This window comes from Glossina fuscipes, unplaced genomic scaffold (assembly GCF_014805625.2).
Source record: "Glossina fuscipes isolate IAEA_lab_2018 unplaced genomic scaffold, Yale_Gfus_2 147, whole genome shotgun sequence".
Taxonomy (NCBI): Eukaryota; Metazoa; Arthropoda; class Insecta; order Diptera; family Glossinidae; genus Glossina; species Glossina fuscipes.
This window is the reverse complement of record NW_023998490.1, coordinates 1,537,364-1,551,073: the sequence shown is the minus strand read 5'-3', so window position 1 is coordinate 1,551,073 and position 13,710 is coordinate 1,537,364. Positions and strand designations below refer to the sequence as shown.

The following is a 13,710-nucleotide window of genomic DNA, read 5'->3' as shown; positions in this document are numbered from 1 at the left end:
GGGGAGGGGACATAGCACAAACATGCATATGTATACACAAAATATTTATTTTTGCTAATTTTACGCAAAGGGTAAATGATCATTTGATTAGACTTTATAATATAAAGCTCCTGAATTTCTCTTGGCCGACTTTAATGAACTCGTGAATCATACTATATTGCGTGAATGAAAGTGTAAAGGGTCTATCAAGACAACGAGACCGCCAAGAAACATGACCTTTGTTCGGAGACGCCCAACTCTACCCAAGAAAATATTTTACATTTCTAAGAGTCGAGCCACACGAAACTGCAAGATATCAACTGGCAACAAGTTAAAACCATCTCCACTATACACAACATCAAGGATGGTGAAACCGTTGATAAGTTTAAATAAGATAAATACATTAAAAACCTGGAAATTCCAAGAAATTGAAGTAAAGTCTATTCAAATATATTAGATATTATTTTCAAGTAAATTTGTTTTGAATGACGGAATCGATCAATGATGAACTGACACGGTTTTATTGAAATCATTTAGCCGTGGAAGGTTGCAGACCAATGATTTGAGAGCAACTTTTGCGGCAAGGTTTCTTGGTCCCTCTACAATTTTCTATTATTGCTTTTGTGCGCCATCAAACATAACCGTCTTCTCAGGTCAATTAATCTTATTATTAGGAAAGACGTTTGCTGATTTTGGGCGGATACCACAAAGTGTTTTAAGAATATATCAAAAAGACCTAAACGTGATCGAATCCTTTGTTACGGCTGCCGACCAGCGTTTATCCGAAAATTAATTCAAGAGTCCTCCTGCTCCTAATACAGTTGATCTAATATTATGTATGTATTATAGAGTAGAGTTTTTTTTGATGCTAGCGCTTTATGAGAAAAGAATTTATTCTCTGGCTAAATTTACAATAATAATTATAATAATTTTACAATTTAGCCTAGACCGTCATAATTTTTATTATCAGCGATCAGTTATTCTGTACTAATAATTTCTTCTTTATTACTTTATTGTAATAGGGGATTGAAAAATTAATCGTTATGTTAGTTCTTATATTTTTATTTTCAATAACATCAATTAGAATTTTATTAGGATCAGATGAATTGGTTTTTTCCGTTATTGAATACTCTTAGTAAATTTTGCAAAATTTAATTAGTTTCTGCTATATCTTTCATCTGAATCTTTTGGTTCGCAACGAATTCAATTAATGAATTATTCGGCTCGTATTTTATTTTTTTTTTTAAATTTGTGCAGTAATACATTATTCATAAGGAAGTTGTATCCATCAGCATTTGCTCTCTTCGATTTACCATTTTTGAAAGGCAAGCGTGAATTCAGGATGGCTCATCGCGAGTAGAGTTTCTAGAGAATCATGCATGTTGACTGTCTACCTATGAATAAGTTCAAAGCAGGCGATGTACATTGAACAGTAACTCGCTCGTGTACATAATAAAAACATTGATAAAATGTACTTACTGTTAATTTCTTACAATTTTCTTATATTTTTTAAAGTTCGTCTCTTATACATCTAGTTTCTAAAGGTTAACTTTATTTAACACAGTAAAAATTTTTGATTTGTTCTTTTGACACTTCCTTACACTACATAGAGAATATTTATACAATTTTCTTTTAATTTAGATTATTTTACTTTTTTTTATAACTATTTCATTTTTTGGGGGAATTTTTAAATTTTGCACACAAAAACACACTTGTAAGAAGCTTTATGCTTTGCTTTTTGCTAATTTTTCACTTGTCAAAACACTTGCTTTGATTTCTCTCTAAAATCCGTTAGCGGTTTTTTTCTTTTACATTGTTCACAAAAAAACTCAACAATTTCTGCATAAATTCTGCATAAATTCTGATCCAAATGCCATCTACAATACTTGTTATATCCACAAATGCCATCCACAATACTTGTTATATCCACGAACGCCACAAAAGCTACGTATATTTCTCTTGCAAAACTTTTTTGGCGCTTGATTTAAATTATTATATAAAAAATTAATTTAACTTATATTAAAACAGAGAATTTATTATATTTTCGATAGTAACGATTTTAAAGATTAATAATAACAACAATAATATGCGAAACGTCCGTACTAGTTCATTACAAATGACTCCGGCCTGCGTCGATTTGGTACCATTCTACAGGTTTCTTGTTTATTTACTTGGTGTAGGCTTCTTCTTCTTGTTCATTTACTCGGTGTAGGCTGTTGTTCATTTGCTTGGTGTAGGCTGCTTGTTGAGTAGAGTTTGCATAAAACATATCCGCAACATTTTTATAATTGTGAGTCAGTCCAGCATGCGTTAGGACGAATATTAAACTAAGTTTGATACCCCCAAACCTCATTCTACAATATTGACTCATATATATTTTCAACACAGAAATTTAATTAATTTCAGGACGCTGGAAAAACTTCCCGCTATCTAGTTAACGCCATCGAATCTGTGGCGACTCTTTACATGGTTTTCAATGCATTACAATCTTTTGATGTATGATGAATGCATGCTGGTCTAGGCGGTTAAAGCAAGATTTACTTATGAAATTGCATCGCGCTTAAATAAGTCCTGGAGCGTAATCATCCATGAAAAATATAAGTCTCGTGTAAGTTTTCAGCTATTCTTATTAAACTACTCTACGCGAAAATGAAAGCTTATTTTCAGTTACGTGATTGCCGTTGTGGTGTAGTATACTGCTGAATATATTATTTTCAGACTTTTACTCATTACATCGCCGAGATAAAGAGTCTTTGGTGTTACCCCGTGCTTTTGCCAAACTATGTTAATATTATTATGTGATACACTCTTTGATTTTAGTTTATTTATATATGCTTACCAGTTATATGTCATATTCGCAATACCGTTATCCTGCAAAGTATTATTCATATTAGTATAGATATTAGAAGTGAATATATATTTGAAATGTTCTCTAATTATGCATCTAAGAAGGAAAATAATTTATAATAAAGTGAAATTTAATTAGAAAAGTGATTACAGTGTAAAGAAAAGAAGACGGGGGAATAAAAGAGAGCGAAAATTAATTATACAGTATTTCATTAAATTTATTTTAGAGTGAGTAAAGTGTAAGTATTTGTGTGCGTGTGTATGCAAACAAGCAAAAGTAAATGAGTATATGTGAGAAACAAAGAAAATTCCAATTGGAGAAATTCTTTTAGCTCTTGGACAGTGAATGCTTTTTTTCTTGTTTTTAAATTTTTGTTAACATTTTAATAAAATTTCTATTTTTCTTTTTTCTTCTTAATGTTTGTCATTATAATTCACTGAGTAAAGCCGAAAAAAGATCTCCTACGTGTATGGGATTGTAATCGGATTCTGTTACTTTTTACTGTGATAGAGAGATTGTACGAATATAAATGTATGTTTATATATATATATAAATATATGTGTATGTTTATATATATATAAATGTATGTTTATATATATATACATATATATATATATATATATGGCTTTATTTATATATTAGGGTATATACATATATTAACTGAATATCAAATGCGTTTTTATGTGTTTACATATATATTTTCGGGTTTTCGTTTTTTTTTTAAATATAATTTTAATGTTGTGATTGTGTTTGTGTTTACACGATTATCATATATAAGTAACAATAGTATATAATAATGATGTTTATGTTATTAATGACGTTTAGTGATGTGATAATAATAAAAGAATAGTGGTGGTGCAACAAACGTAACAAACGTACATAGACACTTAATGTCGTCTTTTCTTTTGTATACTCTATTTTTATATTTCCCTATAATTTGCATCACAAACAAATTCAAATTACTATACGCCGTGGCGGTTGGTGAACTGATGTATTACATATACTTTGATATTCGCAATCATAGTGTATTGAGTACTAAATATGGCAGATCTAGAGGCTGTTTTGGCAGATGTCAGTTATTTAATGGCAATGGAGAAATCGAAATGTACTCCAGCAGCCAGAGCCAGCAAAAAACTGATATTACCCGACCCGAGGTAAGTGTAAATGTGTATGTTTTACCGGTATGCGAATGATATTCAGATTAAATTAGTGTCGAAACAAGTAACAACGTTATAGTCGGGCAAGGCCGATCATTAAATACCCTGCACCACGTTGTCTTATACAATTCTAATTTTATTCTAGAACAACTAAAATTATATTTTGTTTCTATATAAAGGCAAATTTTTCAAGTGCGTATTTATGATGTAGCACAAGTTTACTAAAATATTATTGGTCAATTTTCATTTCCACATATTAAAACTTAGACTTTTCCGCTGTATAAAGGATAACTTTCGTGAAAATCCTTATTGTGATAGGTGCCAAAATGTAGACCAAGATGATCCAAATTTGGTACATATCATTTTTTTATATTAAATTACTATTATTATATAATTTTCTTCATGAAGCACTGTAGATTATATCTTTTCGTCGTGCGAACTTCAGTTTTCGTTATACAAGGGGGTTCAAAAATTGCTCCAGTCGATCGAAAGTTTCCATACTAATTTAGAATGGCCAAACATTTCTACTTAGCCACTTTTGCTGAGAAATTTTGCAAATCGCAATTTGTTTGCATATAACGACTTCTCAAAATAGAGTGTTATGTGGAGAGTGGTCAAAAAAGCGGACCGATCCAAATCATTTTAAATAGCCTTCGTCCTTGGGTCAAAGCACGCTGCGATTGCGAGCTGCAGCTTGAACACAAATTTTGACGGGCAGACATCATATGGACGCACAGACAGACGGGCAGAAATTTTTAGATCAGTTCAGATTATAATTCTGAATCGAACGGTATAATAATATCTGAATTCCTGAACTCCCGTTACATACGACCGCATTAAGCTAATATACCCTGTACCACAAGTGGTATAGGATATACTTGTTGCTGGAATCATTGGAAACAAAATTCGTCTCTATTGTACGTCCATCACTGTATTTCGTTGGAAAACTCAATAAAGTCTTATTAAAAGGTTGTTAAATGTTGTGATCATGCTCGATGTCAATGGCTATCAAACGTCGATTGGGCTTGATTAGGCCCTTGACCGACGTTATCAGAGACCGAGCACCCAAGCTGACAGCGATCGCTTTAAATTCCGAAATTCTATGCTTCATTGTGCGTAAATTACCCAATTTTTGTCAGAATAAGAAACCTCAAAAAAAAAAAAACTTCAAAAACGAATAAATTGGATGGTCATGGCCGATCGTTTCCTCTTCTGTACAACTACTATAAGATTACTTGCAGTTTCAACGTAAAAATTTTTATCGTTGTGTTTGCTGTATTTTATGAGTAGAAAGCAAAAAGCACCTTTTTTTTAGGAAGCAGTTGCAGGTTCCTTTGCTTTGCTGGCCTATCCTTTAAATCATTTCCAATACCAATATGCGTACAAGAACTTTCGATAGGGAGAATATGCGCCACATGTATTCAACAGACGGACATACAGATAGATGGCTTAGATCGACTTGGGCTTTGAAAATGGGCAAGGGTGCACACTTTATAGCTTCCTTGAGGATATTGCATTTCGTTGCAAACGAAATGACTAAAGCTCTAAGCTACGATAACGATGGCAAAAAAAATAAACATTTCCACCTAACTATGACTTCGCGCGTTTTGTTTTTCAATTAACGTTTATTCAATTCATATGTTAGACGTGTGGTCAAACCGGAAAATGGTTTGAAACGGTATGTGCTTAATTTTGTTTTATACGACCGTTGATAGATCCAATGTTGCGGTTTTGCAATTTTTCGAGGCTTTCTTAAGAAAATAGCTAATGCTTGTCAATCGATTGACAAGACCAAAAGTGTTGTCCATTCAGAAATATTCATTGAACACCCCATAAAGGCATATATGTTCTCGATCGCTATAATTCCTTGATGCAGCTGTATTCGTGTATATGCCATAGATTAGTTTTCAATGTAAAAAATGAGATGAAAATCTTATGGCTGATATATTAACTTTTGCTTCAAATCATTACGTTATGTCGAAAAAATACTGGTTTTTAAATATTGCTGCCCATGGATAAGATCAATTAGAAACAATTCCCTGGATAGAAGTGGTTGCCAAATGGACAAATTCATACTTATCGATACGTGTCTTATTATACTCTTCATCATTTGTGATAAAGGGTGTATTAAGTTTGTGTGCGCGTATGTAACACCCAGAAAAGCTTAAGATAGACCCACCGTTTATTATACCGATGGATTTAGAACGGATCCCCGAATCTAAACTTGTCCCTGCGTCCGATGTTTGTCCATGAAAAATTTGTTGGTTTGAAAATCTTTGTGAAAGCTTTAGACCGACTGAGGGCTACGGTCATGATGAAAATCAAATCATAATAATAATTTAAGACCACTGTACCAAATCTGGACCATCTCGGCCTATTTTTTGACTACTGTCTTATGTAAGGATTTTCACGAAAATTTATCCTTTATTGGGCAGAGAAGTCTAAGCATGAATATGTAATAACAAACATTCACCCATAATAGTAATTTGACGTAAAAATGAACTCTACAAAGTTTGGACCACCCTCGCGTATTTTTCACCGTTCCGTAAACAGGGGTTTTCAAGGGTTGTGTTTTAGAGCAGAAAAGTTTAAGTTTTAATATTTTATGATGAAAATTGGTCCATAATAGTAATTTGATGTAAAAGTTAATTATGCTGAATTTTGAACACGTATATCAATTTTTGAACCTCTTGGACACAACAAAGATGCTTAATTTTTAATATACATTTTCATAATAGGAAGTTCATATAAAAACAGGTTATAGTTTTTGTGTTCTATGTTAGACATTGAGGAGCAGGATATTCAACAGTCGGCCTATTTTCCTGTGTAATGGGCATTGACAGCTGGGCTCTTAATTGTTTGTATGTTCGAAGTTAAACTCAAATCATAATTAATCGAATAAATGAATGAATAAATTATTAAAGAATACATATAGTAATCATAGGAATATTCGCAGGATTTTATTTGATACTATAGAGGGCGTAATAATTTACTTCCAATTTGAACGCATACAGTGGTAGTAAGAATTAAATATGTGCCTTGAGACAATAGATAGAACCATCGCCCTATTACAATAATAGTATGCCATTTTTTCTTTAAGTTTGGGACCGGAAAATGATCGAATCGACTCGTATCAAAATTTGTAAATGATTCGGAATATTTTGAAGTTCTTGTTTTCTTTTTAAAGACTGGTGAGACCTTTGTCGGGGTAGATGGCATTTACGACGAAAGTTGATCTGAGAGATAGATCTACAGACAGATGGTCGGACAACGTTAATCAGCTTACAGTATTTCTGTGATGTGTATTTTCGTGTGTTATGAATCTTATAAACAAATCAAATTGTTTACCTTATTTTCCGATATAAAAAATTGTAGAAATTGCTTAGTATAGATCATGCTTATGACCAAGTAGGATCTATAGATCGATATAGAGAACACATTTCCTTTGATTTATTGCAAACAACAATTGATCATATAATATATATATATAACATGTAATTGATCATAGGCAGCAATATGAGAACCAATTGGAAAAGCGAGAAATTTCTAAATTACGCAAGTATAATAAGCAAATGAAACAGTTGCGTATGGAAGGACGGTCGAAGAAAGTAGGTCGGTCCAGGATATCTCTGTCATGCGTACCTCCGCGCATTACGAAATTTACAATATGCTAAGTAATTTCTCCATTTTCCGTATTTTTCAAGCTGATTTTACATTTAATAATAGCTTTCCCTCCCTCCATTATAAAAGAGGCGTATATTTGCAACAAATTAAAAGAATAAGAATAATATAATGGATTTTGTTTTTTTTAAACAGAGGAGGCGATTTCCGTAATATTCAGTTAGTTTTGTTTGACCTTTAAAAGTACTAACATCCATGCGTATAGCAATTGAATGGAATTGACAAAAATCATCATCATCATTATCATCATCGTTTTTATAGTCGAAGGCCTGACAATGTATACACGGCTATGAGGCTGTCAGTTTACGTTTATTTAATGTTATAAATTATTTATTTTATAAGCTAAAGATTAATATTTTTATATAATTAAGCGTTTTTTCTTTTTCCTTTTATTTACGTTATATGGGATTTCATGTTAATGGATGTGTGTGGGCCTGTATATGTGCATCGTCTACCTCTCTCTCTCAGTGTACGCAGTGTTATGTATAAATATCTCGAAAAGGAAAATGAACTAGAATTCCATAAAATATTTAATCAAGTCATAGGTAAGTTGTTTGTTTTTCCACTATTATTTATTATTCGCTTTCTCAAATTTTTATAATAAAAACAAAAACTTATTTACAGGATATAATTTATTTAAAGATTTTTGTGAAAATGACTCCGAAGAACCAATACAACAATTCAAGTTTTATGAACAGGTAAACAATAAGTTAAAAACTTTATAGATAGACAAGATCGACCTTTAAATATCTTGCACTACTTGCACTTACATACTTACTTAAATATACAGTAAAATATAAAATTTATAGTTTGTCTTTATTTGAAGGCACACTTTGGAGTCTTTCGTAGGAGAGAGAGGTCCAAGACAACCAACTTTTTTCGAATTGAATGAAAAATTGATTTTCTCGTCAATTATCTTTTTATTCTTTACCAATTTTCGTCATGGAGGAATAAAAAATTGTACTATATACAAAGACTGAGGCTGACCTGGCGCCCAAAAAAAACCGAATAGATAGATATGGTCTAAATTCCGTACAGTTACCTCTTATATTGAATTACTGTCATAAACCAGTTTTCATCAGAAAACTTAAAAACTCGGAATATTTCTCGTTGTTTATACAAATGGTTGTACGAGAATGCTTTCAAAAAGTTGATCCAACCGATCTGAATTTTCTACATTAATGCATTATATCGAAATACTATCAAATTTGAAAATTGTAAATTTTTTTCGAAGGAATGGTTATAAGGTATGTGGTCGTAAAACCCATTCCCAGTAGGTTGAGTCAAAGTCGGTCAGTGTACCAAATTTCGTTAAAACGTCTTGAAAATTGCGACTTGTAGGTTAAAAACAAAACCACATGGAAAGACATCGGCCGGACAGAAACACAGACAAGATACAATCGATGGGAAAATTGATTCTGAATCGATCGGTGTAGCAAAAAGTGTTTCCATGTTAAGTCCTTACGTTAAGCAAACTTAACCAGTTGAACATAATCTGCACCGAAATTCCTTTAGTTTTAATAAAAATATAAACACGAAGTAGGAGTATAATTGAATGGATGGCTGGCTTAGCATCAAATTCCAAATTAGTTTCAATTTTCGAAAAGTATTCGGAAATTTATGGAGTCTTCTTTCAAAAACATTCATAAATGCTTAGAAATTCAATTACGTTACGAAAGAACTTTGTTTAATGTCAACATTCAATTGCTTCGCCCACTTTATTAAAAATTAAATTGTCGTTTCGTATCGTACTCACCTCACGGATAAACTCCATTAGGGAAAGGACACACACCCTCATGCACACGATGCAAAGATTTTAAAGCTAACAACAAACGAACTTTAAATAAATTTCATCTCTTCATTTACTGCAGTTACTTTTTTTGTCAAACATCAATTGCAGATTAAACAATTTGAAAAAACTGAATGCTATGACGAGCGAAAAAAAATGGCGAGAGAAATTTATGATAATTTTATTATGGAAGAAATGTTGTCTCATACATATGTAAGTACCTTCGCTTGCTATCGGTGAATCGGTGAAAATCGGATGATTTTACTAAAAACATTCGCATCTTTTTTTAAATTTTTTTTCTTTCATTTCAAGGATTATTCCAAAGATGCTGTCATCAGCGTACAAAAGTATTTATTAAAAAACGAAGTTCCCGTTAATTTATTCGAGGTAAATAGAAATTCGAATAATATTTGATGGAAAATATTAAATGTTAATTTACTTTTTAAAATTTGCACGTCAAGGTAACCTCTATAGTTCCTTCATTTCATGGATAAGGCTAGTTTCGAGAGACAAGGAAAATAAAAGTTTTTTTCGGCATCTTCACGAAGGGTAAAAGAAAGCACTATAAGTTATCTGCTTGCTTGACCATCTTATTACTACAGTTGCTATTTTTGCTAAATGTTTCCCATGGCGGGAAAATTAGATTAAATTCGCCTATATTTTACACAATTCATATTCTGTTGTCCTAAGCTAGTTTATGGAAAAATTTGCAACGAATCTATTGTACTCATGAACTCATCATTAGCTAGGACTGCAAAATGTTATCTCAATTCCTGCAAATTTTTGGAAAGTACGATAAGAGACCAGAATTACATTTAATTAAGAATATATTTATTGGTCGATCATTATCATTTTTACAATGACGCTCCAATACAGTATATTAACACCTCGTAAAGTTTGTGAGCTCCAGGTTTTTTACTTTTTGCTAATGAGACCATGGGCGGACCATATTCCTATTTTTTAAAGCAGATTGACATATATGGATGGACAAAAATTTTTGATTACAACAAGGTAAACGTAGTAGCTATGAATCACATCCTTTGTAGATGGATACAACAATTGGCAAAATAATTGATAAACTACTCTAAGAATCACCTGAATTTTTTGTCCATTTTTGGTTTCTGTAAATTTGATTAAAGAGCCGTAAATGTTGTGACTTATCGGAATCAGTGGGATTGCTTCTATTAAATTTAATCTTTTTTTTCCCAATTAGTCAATATGATCAAAATAAATATTGTAGGTTGTATGTAATACGTAAAATTTCAATATTATGTTTTAAAATTAAAATTAAAATTTTAGACTTAATTTTCCTTGTAATTATGTAATCAAGCAATGCGTTTTCAATAATAATGTTTTCGTTTCTGTTCTATTCTAGCCCTATATAGAAGAGATTTTTAGTTATTTAAAAGGCAAACCCTTTAAAAAGTTCTTGGAGAGGTAAGCAAAAACAGCAAAAAAGTATTGAAAACAATCCCCTACAAAGTACTTCTGCAAATTTTTCGTTCCTTCATTGCAGTGATAAATTTACACGCTTTTGCCAGTGGAAAAATTTAGAACTTAACTTACAGGTAAGTAACCCTAGTGTGCCGAGATTGGCGTAAATTTGTTAAAATTAAATTTCGTTTTATTCATTTTAGTTATGTAATAATCATTTCATTTTCAAATTTTAGTTGACAATGAATGACTTTAGTGTTCATAGAATAATAGGTCGCGGTGGCTTCGGTGAAGTTTACGGCTGCCGCAAGGCTGACACTGGCAAGATGTATGCCATGAAATGTCTGGATAAAAAACGTATTAAAATGAAACAGGGTGAAATGTTGGCTTTAAATGAACGTTCCATGCTGCAGGTTGTTAGCACAGGAGTAAGTTGATGATAATCTTGTTGTTGTTCTTTTCTTTTTGCGTAAAATCCTTGTCCACTTAATTTTACCATAAGAAGTAATCAAAATTTATATCAATTTCCCAATATGCTTATGCCATATAGAACGACTGCCCATTTATAGTGTGCATGACTTATGCTTTTCATACAGCAGATAAATTATGCTTTATATTGGATTTGATGAATGGCGGTGATTTACATTACCACTTATCGCAGCATGGAGTTTTCAACGAGGACGAAATGAAATTCTATGCCGCGGAGGTATTCTTCTTATAAGAAATTTTTATTTCTTGTTCAATTGTTGAAAAATTAAACCGAAATTCATCTTGCTGTTTAGGTGATACTAGGTCTGGAGCATATGCACAAACGTTTTATTGTTTATCGAGACTTGAAACCGGCCAATATCTTGCTGGACGAGAATGGTCATATACGTATTTCCGATTTAGGCTTAGCTTGCGATTTTTCTCGTAAAAAGCCTCATGCCTCGGTTGGTACACATGGCTATATGGCACCGGAGGTTTTATCTAAAGGCACGGCTTACGATTCGTGTGCAGACTGGTTTAGTTTTGGTTGCATGCTTTATAAATTATTAAAAGGTCATTCACCTTTTCGACAGCACAAAACCAAAGACAAGCATGAAATCGATAAAATGACATTAACTATGGTAAGTTTAGTGCAACATGTATGCACAACATCAAATTCTTCTTCTTAAGTACGCGGTTCCTTTTGTAAATGTTTATTATAGAATGTTGAGCTTCCCGATGCGTTTAGCCTTGAATTGAAAGATCTGTTAGAATCACTTCTGCAGAGAGATGTAGATAAACGTTTAGGCTGCATGGGAACCGGGTAAGTAAACCTTCTTAAAACCAGTTTTTCTGAAAAGTTCGCACTTTAAGAAAAACGAGGAATGCGTCGATATTGATTCTACCTACATTAAACCTCTACAATTAAATCTGTCCAGTCTTCGATTGTTGAAAAAAAGGCAAGGATGACATTTTACGTGAAAAAATTGTCGCTATAACTACGCAAATCGTCATAAAAGTTCTTCTTAGCGAAAAAGTTAACACTGTAGTGTGCTCTACGATGAAATGAGTAACATATTGAAATCCAACTAGCGTATTTAAATTGATCGCTCTATGCGTCCAAATATTTATGAATTTTTGTTAAAAAAATAAGTTTTTCCTTACTTTGATTACTTTGATTATTTTTAGCCCAGAAGAAGTTAAATCACACCCTTTCTTTTCGGGCATCGATTGGCATCAAGTGTATATGCATAAATATACACCACCATTAATACCACCGCGCGGTGAAGTGAATGCGGCCGATGCTTTCGATATCGGTTCTTTCGATGAAGAAGACACCAAAGGCATTAAACTCACCGATAGCGACCAAGAACTGTATAAAAATTTCTCCCTCACCATATCGGAAAGGTAATTAAGATATATTCATGAAAGCCTAATTTAATAGCTTTTCTAATTTTGCTTTTCAGGTGGCAACAAGAAGTGATAGAAACCGTTTATGAAACTATCAATCAAGAAACTGATAAAGTAGAACAAAAGAAGAAAGCTAAACAGAAGCAACATTTCGATGCTGATGAAAAGGAATCGGATTGCATATTACATGGTTATATTAAAAAATATGGTGGCTCATTTGCCTCGTTATGGCAAACGAAATATGCAAAATTATATCCTAATCGGTAAAGAATTTAAAAGATTCGGTAATTGTTTACAATTTAAAATTTTTGTATTTTCAATAACAAATTACAGTTTAGAACTACATTCAGAAAGCGGTAATAATAAGCCAGAACTGATCTTCATGGATCAAATTGAAGATATTTCCTCAGACTTTGTTCCCTATAAAGGAGAACAATGTATACAAATACGGGTAAATGACGGTTCACGCGACGGTCGTATATTATTAACAAATTCGGTGAGTAATTGCTATTTTAAAAAACTTAAGTAAAACCAAACTTGAATATATATACATTTACTTGCAAAGGATGAGATTGGCTTAAAGGAATGGGCGTACTCATTACGTTCAGCGCATAAAGTATCGCAGGAATTGCTGGGTTCAATGGCTAAGAAGGCGGGTAAGATTTACGGCAGTGAACGTGACGGAAATAAATCCATGTATATAATTGGTGGCGGGGGAGGGGGCACAGGTTTGGGTGGTGGCGGTAATGTTGGCGCTAACATACAGAAAAATTCGAATGGAGCGAATTAGCGACAGCTTTAGAAGCAATTTGTCTAATCAGTACAGAAAAAATAATAATCATTTTCGTAATAAAAAAAAAAAAATAAAAAAACACGCATAAAAAATTATTGAAAATAATACACTGACAAAGTCTAGAGCATAAAAAATAAAAACGGTGCATAAT

General features: G+C 32.4%; 1 protein-coding gene across 4 annotated transcripts; it reads left to right on the top strand.

The window, feature by feature from the left end:
* Window positions 1-3,025: 3,025 nt before the first annotated feature.
* LOC119641238 (G protein-coupled receptor kinase 1) lies at window positions 3,026-13,630 on the top strand. Of its 4 annotated transcripts, none has more exons than XM_038039806.1 (16): window positions 3,026-3,065; window positions 3,852-3,981; window positions 8,134-8,210; window positions 8,290-8,363; window positions 9,566-9,667; window positions 9,767-9,841; window positions 10,830-10,891; window positions 10,971-11,022; window positions 11,125-11,316; window positions 11,439-11,594; window positions 11,671-11,997; window positions 12,079-12,179; window positions 12,545-12,763; window positions 12,823-13,029; window positions 13,100-13,262; window positions 13,332-13,630. In XM_038039806.1, the coding sequence occupies exons 2-16, from the start codon at window positions 3,869-3,871 to the stop codon at window positions 13,554-13,556; spliced, it is 2,145 nt and encodes a 714-aa protein (XP_037895734.1). In that variant the 5' UTR covers window positions 3,026-3,065; window positions 3,852-3,868; the 3' UTR covers window positions 13,557-13,630. The 4 variants fall into 4 exon arrangements, with proteins under 4 accessions (XP_037895734.1, XP_037895737.1, XP_037895735.1 ...); XM_038039809.1 differs by having other exon boundaries at window positions 3,037-3,054; XM_038039807.1 differs by lacking the exon at window positions 3,026-3,065 and adding an exon at window positions 3,293-3,358.
* Window positions 13,631-13,710: the final 80 nt, after the last annotated feature.